The sequence below is a fragment of the Theobroma cacao genome, chromosome 2, assembly GCF_053813885.1.
Source record: "Theobroma cacao isolate CCN51 chromosome 2, ASM5381388v1, whole genome shotgun sequence".
Classification (NCBI taxonomy): domain Eukaryota; kingdom Viridiplantae; phylum Streptophyta; class Magnoliopsida; order Malvales; family Malvaceae; genus Theobroma; species Theobroma cacao.
The window spans coordinates 6,641,194-6,653,997 of record NC_142640.1 but is presented as its reverse complement, the minus strand read 5'-3'; the positions used below and the strand labels follow the sequence as shown (position 1 = coordinate 6,653,997).

At 33.3% G+C, this 12,804-nt stretch overlaps 2 protein-coding genes and 1 non-coding gene across 5 annotated transcripts; 2 read left to right on the top strand and 1 right to left on the bottom strand.

Annotated features, from left to right (window-relative positions):
* Nucleotides 1-700: 700 nt before the first annotated feature.
* Nucleotides 701-793, top strand: LOC148763965 (small nucleolar RNA snoR8a). Its single transcript, XR_016024974.1, has one exon. It is a non-coding gene; the product is annotated as a small nucleolar RNA snoR8a (small nucleolar RNA).
* A 1,570-nt stretch (nt 794-2,363) lies between these two features.
* Nucleotides 2,364-5,372, top strand: LOC18608185 (uncharacterized). 3 transcript variants are annotated; one of them, XM_088804036.1, is made up of 7 exons: nt 2,364-2,558; nt 2,773-2,799; nt 2,991-3,110; nt 3,278-3,521; nt 3,856-3,942; nt 4,122-4,208; nt 4,423-5,372. In XM_088804036.1, exons 1-7 carry the CDS (start codon nt 2,503-2,505, stop codon nt 5,176-5,178), a joined length of 1,377 nt encoding a protein of 458 aa, XP_088660162.1. In that variant the 5' UTR covers nt 2,364-2,502; the 3' UTR covers nt 5,179-5,372. The 3 variants fall into 3 exon arrangements, with proteins under 3 accessions (XP_088660162.1, XP_017971064.1, XP_017971063.1); XM_018115575.2 differs by having other exon boundaries at nt 2,988-3,110; nt 4,122-4,181; XM_018115574.2 differs by having other exon boundaries at nt 2,988-3,110.
* A 662-nt stretch (nt 5,373-6,034) lies between these two features.
* ALDH6B2 (aldehyde dehydrogenase 6B2) lies at nt 6,035-11,849 on the bottom strand. The gene is made up of 19 exons (XM_018115573.2): nt 11,489-11,849; nt 11,317-11,414; nt 11,063-11,134; nt 10,803-10,964; nt 10,629-10,707; nt 10,351-10,505; nt 9,906-9,969; nt 9,564-9,643; nt 9,370-9,435; nt 8,669-8,719; nt 8,282-8,433; nt 8,112-8,202; nt 7,622-7,702; nt 7,145-7,222; nt 6,976-7,011; nt 6,836-6,879; nt 6,666-6,744; nt 6,440-6,530; nt 6,035-6,335 (listed from the first exon to the last, which is right to left on the bottom strand). Exons 1-19 carry the CDS (start codon nt 11,514-11,516, stop codon nt 6,223-6,225), a joined length of 1,620 nt encoding a protein of 539 aa, XP_017971062.1. The 5' UTR covers nt 11,517-11,849; the 3' UTR covers nt 6,035-6,222.
* Nucleotides 11,850-12,804: the final 955 nt, after the last annotated feature.

Genomic DNA, 12,804 nt, shown 5'->3' with positions numbered 1-12,804 from the left:
TACTATATTACTATGCTAAATTTATTTTATCAAAATACTCGTCAAGTCTCTATACTCATGCATTTTATTTAATTTAATCCCAATACTTAAAATAAAAATAATTTAATTTTTTAATTTTAAAAATTACTTCAATTTAATCTTTTTCACTAATGACATTTAATTTGGCCATTAAAAAGATGATGTCAACAGTCACACGATGACGTGGCATACTACGTGACACCAACTTGATGATATGGTAGTATCATGTGGTACTAATATGATGACGTGACAATGCTGACATGGCATTGACATGGTAACATGTTAGTGCCATGTGACAGATAAAAAAATTTCTAAAAAAATTTATGTCACATTATGGGATTAAATTGAACAAAAATATATAATATAAGGATTAAATTGAATAAAATTGAGATGTTGAAGGATTAAATTGAAAAAAAATTTAAAAATATAAATTTTTAAGTAGATAGTGGATATATTTATTAATAAGTTAAATATTTAAGTGTAAAAGATTTATGGTGTTAAAAAATATAGATAAATATTTTCATACGTAATTATTTGATTATAAAATATGTACATTAATTTATTTTCTTCGTAAAAATTAAGTTTGAATTCTCTTTCTATAAAAAAAATTAAAAATTTTTTATACCTATAATCAAATTTAGATAAATAATTTATATTATATTAAAAGAAGAAAGGAGATACGAAGTTAGTGATGATTATAAAAATAATTTTTCATTTTGACTTGTTTAATTTGAGTATGACAAACCTCTTATTATAACCATAGAACCTGAGTTACTCTACCCCTTCAATTATTTATTTATTTTTTATATTTTTATTTTGTTTAATATTTCACGTTATATTCTTTAAGTTGAAATTTTTTGGATTAAAGACAGCATTTATGGTTGATAGAGTTAAATATAATTATAAATACTTATACAATTTTATTTTGTATTCACAAATTTTTTGTATATCCAAATTAATAATGTAAATTTAAATTTGACAGAATTTGATTGTGGTATTTGAATTTAAATAAAATTATTTTATAAAAAAATTTAAGTAAATTTAAATAAAAGATAAATTGGATAAGGGCTAAATAATTTAAAATGAATGGATGATTGTAAATTGTGAAAGTTGTAACTAAATCAACTTATTTTGCTTATTTGAGTTCAGCTTAAGTTAAAAACTAAATCAAATAAATTTTAAATTTTTATACTATTATAAATAAAAAGAAAAATTTATTTACTATTTTTATATTATTTTATTCTAACATAATACAAGTTATTTATTTAAATTTAATTTTATGTATGAATTTTTTCAAAATTTTTTTAATAACAAGAGAATTCAAACTTAACTTTTGCAGAGAAAATAAATTAATGTACATATTTTAGAATCAAATAATCAAATATTTATATATAGTTTTTAATACCATAAATCTTTTGCACTTATAAATTTGGCATATTAATAAGTATATTTATCATCTACTTAAAAATTTATATTTTTTAAATATTTTTTCAATTTAGTCCATCAACATCTCAATTTTGTTCAATTTAATCCATGTATTATATATTTTTGTTTAATTTAATTCTTGTAATGTGGTACAAAAAATATTTTTGAAATTTTTTATTTCCACGTGGCACTAACATATTAAGATCATGTGACACTGTCACGTCATCAAATTGACGCTATGTGACATGTCATGTCATCGTGTAGGTGCCACATCATCAAAATATGCTATGTCAGTATTGATGTTAACGTTGATGACATTTTTTTGACGATAAAATTAGATGTCGTTAGTGAGAATGATTAAATTAAAATAATTTTTAAAATTAAGAGACTAAATTATTTGAATTTTGAGTATTGAGATTAAATTAAATAAAATAATCGATAAAAAACTTGATGGGTATTTTGATCAAATTTATTTTATATTAGATTAAAATTACTAGAGTGACAATAGAATATTTAACTTATTAATAGTTACATAATTTCTCTCTTTAAAAAGCAAATTGGAATCCCCTTCTTCAAAAAAAAACCAATAGTATGAATATATATTTAACATATATAATTACCGGATTATTTTACAAGAAATACGTTTCCACTATTAAGAATTGAAATGGAAAGCCAGAAGATACCCTAGGGCAAATCTGCCCCGTTTCTAGGAAACCTTTCAACTTGCCGACCAACATGTTTTTTATCCGTACGAGGAAATCTATAGCGTACCTAAGCGCGTATCTGGGTTCTGTACTCGCTGACGTCAAACACACATAGAACAGTGGGTACTACGCGTGACGAGTACTCGCCACATTAAGCGATTATGAAAGTTTTTATAAATTCCAGCGTCATAAAGTCGTTAAAGTGGCTAGTAGATTGACTTTTTGGTGGAACTTCATTCGGCTTTCGTTATCATCCTCTATCCCAGCCTTTGCTTAGAGCAGGAGGTTTCCTCAGGTTCACCTCCACAATTTTGTGCCAGTTTCAGAAGATAACTGAAAGAGGTTGAATTTCGAGATGGGTTGCTTGGCTTTTGTCAAGTTTGCATTGATACGCTTGGATGCTCTTGCATGGTATTTTAAATTTTTTTTCCTTTTTTAACATGCTAAAAGATTTTGTCTTTTCTTTTTATTTTGCATTTTATTGCTCTTAGGAAGTCGATCAGTTCTAGATGTTTTATTTTTAAGTACATTATTATTATTATTATGATGATTGTTTTGATGAACATTTTTCATTTATGTGGTGAACATGGTGTCTTTTTTCTCATATATTTTCTGTTGTTGGCAGGCCTCTCTTTGCTTTGGGTTATCCTCTGTGAGTCTCTCTTATCATATTTTATAAAAATATTTAGGAATTTGCTTTTTGTTTTTCTACTTTCATTCCGGAAACTTTACTCTTTCATCACTTCATATTGGTGATATTATAGCTTTATGATCATTTATACAACATAACTGGGGGGTTTTATTTTGAGATGGATGATGATGTTTCTTTGTTCTTAACAGAAGAGCTTCCATTCAGGCAATTGAGGCTGATTCGAGCTCTGACTCCAAGAAATTGGTTACCTATTGGGTTATCTTTTCATTGATTTCCCTATTTGAGCATGCTTTCATGGGGCTGCTTCAATGGTAATCTCGCTACTCAGCAGTGCTTATAAGTCTGTTTCGTGTTCCTAAAATGTTTCCTTAGCACACAGAAAAGAAAAAAGAAATCAAGGAAAAATGTTGAAAGTAACTTTTTGGATATATTTAATTGACTTATTTTCTATCCCTATTCCCTACATGCCAATTGCCAGGCTACCATTCTGGCCATACATGAAGCTAACCCTCGTCGGCTGGTTGATGATACCTCGCTTTGATGGTGCTTTATATGTCTATGACAACTTTGTTCACCCATGTCTCTATGTGGACATGCAAACTGTCATTAACTGGTTCAGGAAGCAGCAGGAGTTCTTTTTGAACGACAATTTTCTTGCTGAGGCAGATAAATATGTGAAGGCAAATGGACCTGAAGCTTTGGAGAAACTTATTCCTACCGAGGTATGCTGTATATAATATAGTATATGTTAGATATTTTGGCTTGTCACTGATGGGGTTTCTTCTTTGTAAATGGATGTTTTGTTTTCTCAATCAATTAATTGCAATTTATATCAGTTTCTCTGAGGAAGCTGACAAAATACCGACATTCTCAGGGCAGGTTTGCTTCTTATCGAAAGGCAATGAGCAGTTATTGGAATTGCTTGATGGTCCTTACAAATTTTTCTAGATAAAACAACATAAATATCTAATGACTATCGAAGAAAAGGTTGTCGTAGTGTAAAATTACAAGTTTATAAATCTTCCTAAGATCTAATCCTTCTGCTTCACAATGTAGTCAAAGGACAGAGAGCCTAGCATGCTGCAGAAAGAAATAAAACCTGTACGAGTAACACAGGAAAAGGAAACTGCTGCAGTGAACCTGGTAAAGTTTTATACTGATTTTCGGTTTGAGTTAAATCGTGATGTACAACTTTTCTGAAGGGAAAGCAAAATTTTTGATAACATGAAAATAGGAATGCGTATGAAGAAAAGGTTGTTATAGTGTAAAATTACAAGTTTATAAATCTTCCTAAGATCTAATCCTTCTGCTTCGCAATGTAGTCAAAGGACAGAGAGCCTAGCACGCTGCAGAAAGAAATAAAACCTGTACGAGTAGCAGAGGTAAAGGAAACTGCTGCAGTGAACCTGGTAAAGTTTTATACTGATTTTCGGTTTGAGTTAAATCATGGTGTACAACTTTTCTGAAGGGAAAGCAAAATTTTTGATAACATGAAAATAGGAATGTGTATGATTTCTCATTTCCTTTTGGAAACTCGAGTTTGAGTTTTATGCCTCTCCTAATAGATCATAAAGGATAAAAGAATAGTCGTTATCTTTGATTGCTAATTCATCAGTTTTTCAGATTCCTGAAACAGAGCCCAGTGCTGCTCAGACACAGGTCAAGATGTTGGCAGTTGCCCGTCCGGAGATAAAGGAAGCAACAGGTTGGGATCTTCCTGAGTTACCTTCAGATAAGCAAGTTCAGAAGGAGTGGACCTGTGCCATGTGTCAAGTAACAACCTCCTGTGAGAAAAACTTGAATATGCATCTCCAAGGAAGACGACACAGGGCTGCTTGTGAGGGGCTAATGAAGGCAAAGAACCAGCCTTCCAAAGGCAAAGTTGCTCCTGCTTCAGCGGTTAAGGACTCCAAAAAGGAACCTGAGAAACGTGCTTCCAGCAGTAGTACTCAGGCCAGCCAAAAGATGCAGCAACCTTCCAACGGCCAAGTCTCTGCTGCTTCAGTGGCTAAGAACTCTGATCTTCTCAAAAATGAACCTGAGAAATGTGCAACCAGCAATGGTACACCCACATCCAGCAAAGCCGTGAATCCTAAAACAGGGATAAGCAATGGAAGCAAACCTGATCTGCCCAAAGAGGAACCAAAGAACTCGTTACCAAAAAATAAGGCAGGAAATCAACAAAAATCAAGAGAAAAGGTACAAGGACAGCAACAGAGTGGGAAGAAACATGCTAAGATTAATAATCCTCAATTTCGGTGCACCATCTGTAACATAAGCTGCGGTCGTTCAGAGGACTTGAACTGTCACCTCTGGGGAAGGAAGCACTTGGCCCGGATTCAAGAACTGAATAGACTCGGACAAAGCGAGCTTGCTTGAGTTGGATAGTTTCTGCAATTGATGCTGAAATCTTCGCAGATGTATAGGTTGAGAAAACTAAGAAAAATGAACATGATTTCTTTATCTAAAGAGTTTTTCTTCATCCCAGGGGGTTCTTAGTTTTTCAGCATGTAATGGGGAAAATTATCATACCTAAAAGATCACTTGCCATATATATTCTTACATTTCCATAAGATTTGATGTTCTTCAGAAATTTTACTGAAGCAGCAAAGAGCAAAGGCCAGAGAAAGACCAGAATTACTGGGTCAAGAAAGTTTAAAGGTTAGCTTGATAATCTATAGTTTCAAGTTTTCTTGTCACCCATATCATCCTTCTGCCACCTAATTGATCTGTTTCATCACATTTTGCGAATAATTAATTAATCATGCTAATAACATAATAAACAAATTAGTCTTAAGACATTAAATCGTCCACGATGTTAGACCATGAGGTATAAATCTCCATTGTTCAATGTGAAAGACTGCTGCTGTTTGCAACAATATGTAGAGTTGCGAAATGATGTCTCTTACGGAAAAGAGATGCATCTTTCAGGGAAGTTGGAAATGGAAGTAAAGCATAAAGGACGAGCGGTTTGAATCTGAAGCTTCAGTTACATACAGTGGGACCATGTTTTGCCACACAGCTACAATGCTATGAAGCAAGCCATTTCTTATGGAGTGATTAGGTGCCCAGCTAGCGCTGAGACTTCCAGTGGAACATCCATGGTGAACCAACTAAACCCCGCTTGGGAGTGTCAAGCACAGTTGAGTTTTCCAAAATAGTCCTCACTTCTCGGCAAACTATTGTTGCTCAGTAGAAAGTTCTAAACTCTTTGACTTCAACACGAAGAAAATCATATGTAAATGATCTTTTTTTCCACCTAAAATTAAAAACATTTTTATTAGTTTTTTCTGCCTTTTTCCCGTCTTATTTACTTGACAATTGGTAGGGAACCAGTTGAAAGATACAAAGTAGGAAAGGCCTTGACATTAGTTTATGGCAGAGTACATACTACTGCTGAATGAACAACAATGTCACAGTGGATTACAACTTCTGTGATGTTGGCATTGCTAAGGAAACTCCACTGCCGCTTGGTAAATCCTTCCATTGTTGTGTCACTGTTTTGATCTGGGTGTAAAAATTTACTCCAGCCTTGCCTGCAGTTGAGGAAAAGCTTCCAACTCAGAAAGTCATACTTGAAAATGGGGGATATTAGTGGATGGCAAGATGAAGAACCATGTTAAGTGATAATGCATATTACCGTTAAAATTGAGATCCCCTGCAAAAGATGCCTTAGAACCAGTAAATGAGAAAAACGGCAAGGGAACTGGTATGGGAACATTGATGCCAACCTATACAAGCAAAACATGTTACTGATAAAAAAATTACCTAGCAGTTAATCATGTCCAAGGTACTTATAACGGTTTTGCAATTGCACCTCTGAGCAATTCTCAATATATCCTACTATATATCATCCACAGTTTTACCTGCCCAGCCTCAATCTCTGTCTGGAATTTCCTCGCAGCCGCACCAGATGTAGTGAATACAGAAGCACCATTGCCATACCTGATACAGCGCACAAGTCACATGTAAAACAAACATAAATATATAACTTAGGTGGAGCAAAAAAGAGGGAGGCTGGAATTTCAGGATGTACTTGTTTCGATTAACAATGTTTATAGCCTCTTCCAAGCTGTCAGCCTGAATGTTTGGTGTGAAAGAAGAGCAGTTAAAACTTTGCAATTCCAACCAATAAGAAATTTGATTAGTTTAGAAACATGAAGGCAAGTAACTCACCTTCATGCAAATGAGAACTGGGCCAAAGATTTCCTCCTGCAGAGGCCAAAATAGAGTAGTGAGGTATTTTCTATCCAGGTTCAAGAGTCATTTCATCTACTAGATCCTGGTATTTTCCAGATTACAGTCTAAAATAATGTATCACGAGTCATAAACAAAAAACTAATACCTTATAGCACTCCATGTCAGCAGTGACACCAGATAAAATTGTAGGACCAATAAAATTGCCTTGCTCATATCCTGGAACCTATTTTGTCACGCATAAATATTTAATATCAGTTTTCTGTTGAAAAGTTTGAAAATCTAGTTGGTAACAGGGAAACAAGGACCCAATCAAGGACCATACTAATCCACTTCAGAAGGCTATCATCAAACCAACCAGGAAAGAAGATGGAGAAGGGGGGTTACAGAGGAGGAGGGAGCTTAGGTAGACCAGCAAAATCATTTGGATTGTAGTAATAATTCATTCCTTCCAGATCATATTATATGCTGCAAAATTTACTTCAATCTCAACTGCCAATATGCCCAAGAAAAATAGATTTTTAAGTGGTTCCAAAATTTCCAATGATTTTATGCTCTTCACTATATGATGCAATAAAACAATCCAATAAATGAATATGGTAGAACCTTTAAATATAGTAAATACCACTATATTTCGCCCATCAAGCAGTAGTTTGGCACCACTCTCAACCCCAGATTGAATTAATCTGCATATTCGCTCCTTAGCCTGTGAATTCAGAAGAATTCAAATTAAAAATAAAAACATCGAGGATCCAAACAGATGGGATGAATTAATCAGAAACATTAAAAGGGGCATCATTAGTTATAGAATATGAGGTAGTTAGCCTCCATCCCCCAGGATGGGTCCATTTGGCTCAGGCTACCAGCATTTTGCTTGGAGGCCTAGCTCCAAGTCCCATTACACAGCCCTGCAATTGACCTGACACCTTCATAAGGGTAGGCCTAGGATAAATAATAGATTTTACCCAGTCCTACCAGAGAATGGGTCAATGGGCAGGCATTTCAAATATTCAAGAAAAGGAACTCAGAATTGTTTTTACTATCTTTATCATGAGCATTGGTAGCATGCTAGCAGTAGTATGGAAAAGGTGGAAGATTATTTTAAGTATGTATACCTGTTTGCTAATTACTGGACCAAGGTCTGCATCAGGTTCTGTTCCAGCATTCACATTAAGTGCTTTAGCACGTTCTATCAGTTCATTCTCCCTGAAAAAGGTCAAAACTGATCCCTCTTAATCATAGGTTCACAAGATATCAATTAGACAGAGGAGGAAAAACACAATACCATGATTCTGAGTCACCAACAAACACTATTGTACTAAGTGCCATGCACCTTTGTCCAGCTGCACCAAAACCAGCAGCAACTAGAGCATTTAAAGTAGCATCCTTGTTTGCATCAGGCATGACAATGCCATGATTTTTGGCCCCCATGTTGGACTGAGCAGAATAGTTAATCAGGTAGAAAATTTAGTCTACTTCAGAAGTCATAGGAGTTGTTAGGCATCCAACTTAAAAGAAATTGGCAAAAGCTGGAGAGAACCAACCAAAAATAAAAGGACATAGCAAACTTTAAACTTGAAGATGTGAGATAGAACCCCTTAACAGAAGAGACCTTATAACTAAGAGATAAATTGCATATCGATTACCAAAAATGTAAATTAACTGCACTAACCTGAACACGTTTTCCTTTAGCAGAAGCTCTTCCATATATGTGCGTGCCAGCCTTTGAAAAATATAAATAAGAACATCAAGTTAGAATATAACCAAAGATATTGGACCTCTTTGCAAAACATAGATGAACCTTTAATGGATCACAATAAGAAGTTTAGGACAGAAACTATATTTCATAGACAGTCATATCACAACAGAAATAGTTTTCCTACAAAACACAAACATAAAAATTAGGCAGGGGCAGATGTATGGTACCGAACAAAATAAAAACCTTAAAGGAACAAAAACTAGGGAGATCAGTAGAGAGAGATTGACAGGCTGCAACTCCCAATATTCTGAGGTTCTTTCTTAGAAAAAAAGAAAACAATAATAAAGGATGAGAGGCCGAACCCCAAGACAACTTAATTGAAGACATCCAAAAATGGTAAAGGAGAGAAGCCAAGAAATGTAAACAGATAAAATGAAAAAAAAAGAAGAAGGTTTTCAAATTATGTGCTGCATTGGCCAAAGAAACTTTGGTCTTTGACAAAATTGTGGATTACCAATTTAAAGATTTATATTATCAGGTTAATACCACTGATATTAGCAGCAAAAACCAAGATAATTAGCAGGTAAACTATATTCCCAATTGATTATGAAAGCCGAGAAGAGAGAACACATAAATAGCCATCTATGTGCTTTGGATACAAGAGGCATACTTACAGTATTTGAACCAACAAATGATATAGCTTTGATATCATCATCATCGCAAATAGCATTAACAATGTCCTGCCACAACAACATATCAGGATATATTTAATAGTATTAATTCACTGACACTGCAAATAGATGTATTTATTAGAAAAAGGTGAAAGAAGACAGTGGAATTCATAAAATCATGTTGCTGAAGAACATACATTGGTGCCATGAACAATATTTAGGACACCATGAGGCAAACCAGCTTCCATTGCTAATTCAGCCAGTATTATGGATGCCCCTGGAAAAGTATAAAAATAAAATTTTTAAAAATAAGTGATAGATAGAGAAAAGAAGAAGTCGTCATGTAAGAACAAGGGAATGAAAACCAAGTTGTCTCTTCCATGCTCACTGAAAAAATAAGGTAGTAAACAATAGTAATTACAAGGAAAACTCAGCCTACAACAAGGAAAACAATGCTCTAAAAACTAACACATCAAGGCACAATGAGGAAAACAATGCTCCCAGATTCTACATCATAACATTTAGAAGGTTGCACTCACCAGGATCCTTTTCCGATGGCTTTAAAATAAAGGTATTACCACATGTAACTGCAATAGGGAACATCTGCAGTAAATCATAAAAATATGTAACTTTTGCTCTTGGGGGCTTAAAAAAATTGGGTTTTACTACCAGAACTCGGTAGTAACAACAAAAACTATAGCTAACTGACTATAGAATCAATATTAACAAATCTAAAACCCAAACTGTATGAGTTCCTGAAATTAGAAATTTAGTTGGATTGCACTGCTGATTATGAGCAATTTGAAGTTCATTAGCCTGCAGTTTGATAAGGGGACAAACAACATTAAGAAATAGATACAAGTTAATCTAGCAAATTTACCGTAACCCTCAAGCCCTTACAACAATTAGCAGAGGATGCTAGTGATATGCAAGCATTCCAATACACAATTAGTATACTGTGAAAGGGCTAAAAAGAGGACTTACCCATAAAGGAATCATTGCTGGAAAGTTGAAGGCACAAATCCCTGCACAAACGCCAAGTGGCTCTCTAACACTGTACGTATCAATTCCACTAGATACATTGGGGACATACTCTCCCATTTGCAGAGTTGCCATTCCACAAGAATGTTCCACCACCTCTATATGAAAAAGTCCAGAAAATAAAAAAGAAAAAGGAAAAATATACTAATAGTTGCAATTGAGAAGGCTGATATTTTTGCGATCAACTCAAATTTAATATGTTGAAGAATATAGACACCAACCAAGGCCCCGGAAGACATCTCCATGAGCATCCTTCAATGTCTTGCCCTGTTCAGTTGTAATATTCTTTGCAAGTTTATCCTTTAGAAATCAAAGATTAAATAAAATCATTAGCTACAAGCCTCAGTTTAAAAATTTACTATACACATAAAGACCTGAATTAATCCCATGCTTACCATGTCCCTCCGAATAAGCTCTTGGAGTTTGAACATGATACGCTGACGAGTTGTAACTGGGGTATTGCGCCATGACGGGAAAGCTTGCTTTGCTGCAGCCAGTGCAGCTTTAAACTCTTCATTTGTAGTTAAAGGAACTTGTGAAACAACTTGTTGTGTTGCCTTTTTATTCAAAATAACAAATATTTCCAATTAATCCCATAAACATTCAGATTTGAATACACACACACACACACATATGAAGATGATGAGACACTCACAGGGTTTAAAACATCAATAGTTGCTGTAGATTTTGAATCAACAAAAGCACCTCCAATAAGATTAGGAACCCTCTGTACAAATACAATCAATCAATAAAAATCAGAAGAATAAAAAGTCAGTTTTTAGATTCAATAAATACCAATCCCAAAGTCTTCTTTTAGTTGCATCAAAAAGATTAATTTCGTTTTTTTTTTTTTTAAGTTCATGAGAATATGCATATAATTGCATAAAACGACAAGCACCGACACCTTACCGGAGGATTACGGTGATTGAAAGTGGGTTCAGTCGCAGTAGAGAAACGAGAGGTCGCAGAAGCCAAAACCTGAGGCCTTAAAGCCCTTAAGTTCTTCACTGCAACAAAGAAACCGCGAAAGAAATGAAAACCCATTTTTTAAAAATAGGTTTTGTTTTAACTTTCTGTTTACCTCTTTGAAGGGAGAATCGCATCAACATTTTCTTTTCCTTCGTGAGATGAGTTCACTGAATTTGATGATGGCGTTCTTCTGCAAGTAATAATATAAAGTCAATACACTCTGACAAAAGTTGATGTCATCCTTCGGTAGTCGGGTATGTTAAGATTGCCATGATATGAAACGATTGCCACGATATGAAAGCAATAATTTCTTGCTTTGTTTGCTTGCTTGCTTCAGTATCAGATCAGTTCAAGGCAGCCCAAAAAATTAAAAAAAGAAAAGCTCATTCAATATTTAAAGGAAATATTGACAAAATTAATTAAAAAAAAACAACAAAACGTGATATTTTGGTAAGAGGATAATAATCGATAAAATTTATTTACTAATATTTTAGAAAGAAACGTATGAGAAGGAATCTTGTTTGTTTCATTGTTTATGATAAATGATAAAGTAAAAGTAATGAAATTGCCAACGCAGAATGTCGCGTCTTCCACTTACTTGCCATAATCAAATCATGTGCGGTACCACATCATTCACCTTACCTTTCATCCTTTTTCTGATTTTTTTTTAATTTTTTAAAAAATTAATTATCTAACAGCTGTTTTGAAATATAAATTAAAAAAATAATTATTAAGAAAATATTTAAAAAGAGTAACAACATCTTATTTCAGAAAATGTATTTACAATTGAAGTGAATGACTTATTTATTGGCTAATAATCTTTCTTTTAAATGTTCATTGTATTAAGAATATGTCTAGTTAAAATTTTATTAGAAAAAAATCTCATAGAAAAAAACTCAGTGAAGGAAAAAAATACATAATTTTTTTAAAAAATATATTTTTAAAATACTACCTCACTAAAAAAAAATTTAATGAGAAAAATCTTGATGAAGGAAAAGAATATAGTGTGTATTTTACTTCTTCTTATGACTGCATTATGTAATATCTTTAAAACAACACATTCTAATATTTTGTTTCAACTTTTCAAATGTTGCAATAAAAAGAGCTTTGGTGAATAAATCTGTTACATTATCACTTAAACGAATTTGCTAAACATTATTATCACATTTTTCTTAGACATGCTATGCAAGCGGTATTATCTTCATATAACGTTGAAATTTTTTTCTTGATTGACAACCCATACGTTTTTCAAATATATTGAGTTATAGATCTTAATCAGATACATTTACGACTAGCCTCATGAATTGTTAAAATTTTTGCATGATTAAAAGAAATAGCAACTATAATTTGTTTTACAAAACGTCATGAAATAGTCGTACCTATATGTGAATAAGTAATTTGTCTAAGATCGAGCTTTGTGTAGATCAA

Coding starts and splice junctions, on each gene's coding strand:
- LOC18608185 (XM_018115574.2), top strand. CDS start 2,503: ATGGGTTGCTTGGCTTTTGTCAAGTTTGCATTGATACGCTTGGATGCT. Junction 3,522..3,855: donor AGAAACTTATTCCTACCGAG/GTATGCTGTATA, acceptor TTCACAATGTAG/TCAAAGGACAGAGAGCCTAG. Junction 3,943..4,121: donor AAACTGCTGCAGTGAACCTG/GTAAAGTTTTAT, acceptor TTCGCAATGTAG/TCAAAGGACAGAGAGCCTAG.
- ALDH6B2 (XM_018115573.2), bottom strand. CDS start 11,516: ATGTTGATGCGATTCTCCCTTCAAAGAG. Junction 10,965..11,062: donor CTATTGATGTTTTAAACCCT/GTGAGTGTCTCA, acceptor TTGAATAAAAAG/GCAACACAACAAGTTGTTTC. Junction 8,203..8,281: donor GTTGGTGACTCAGAATCATG/GTATTGTGTTTT, acceptor GACCTTTTTCAG/GGAGAATGAACTGATAGAAC.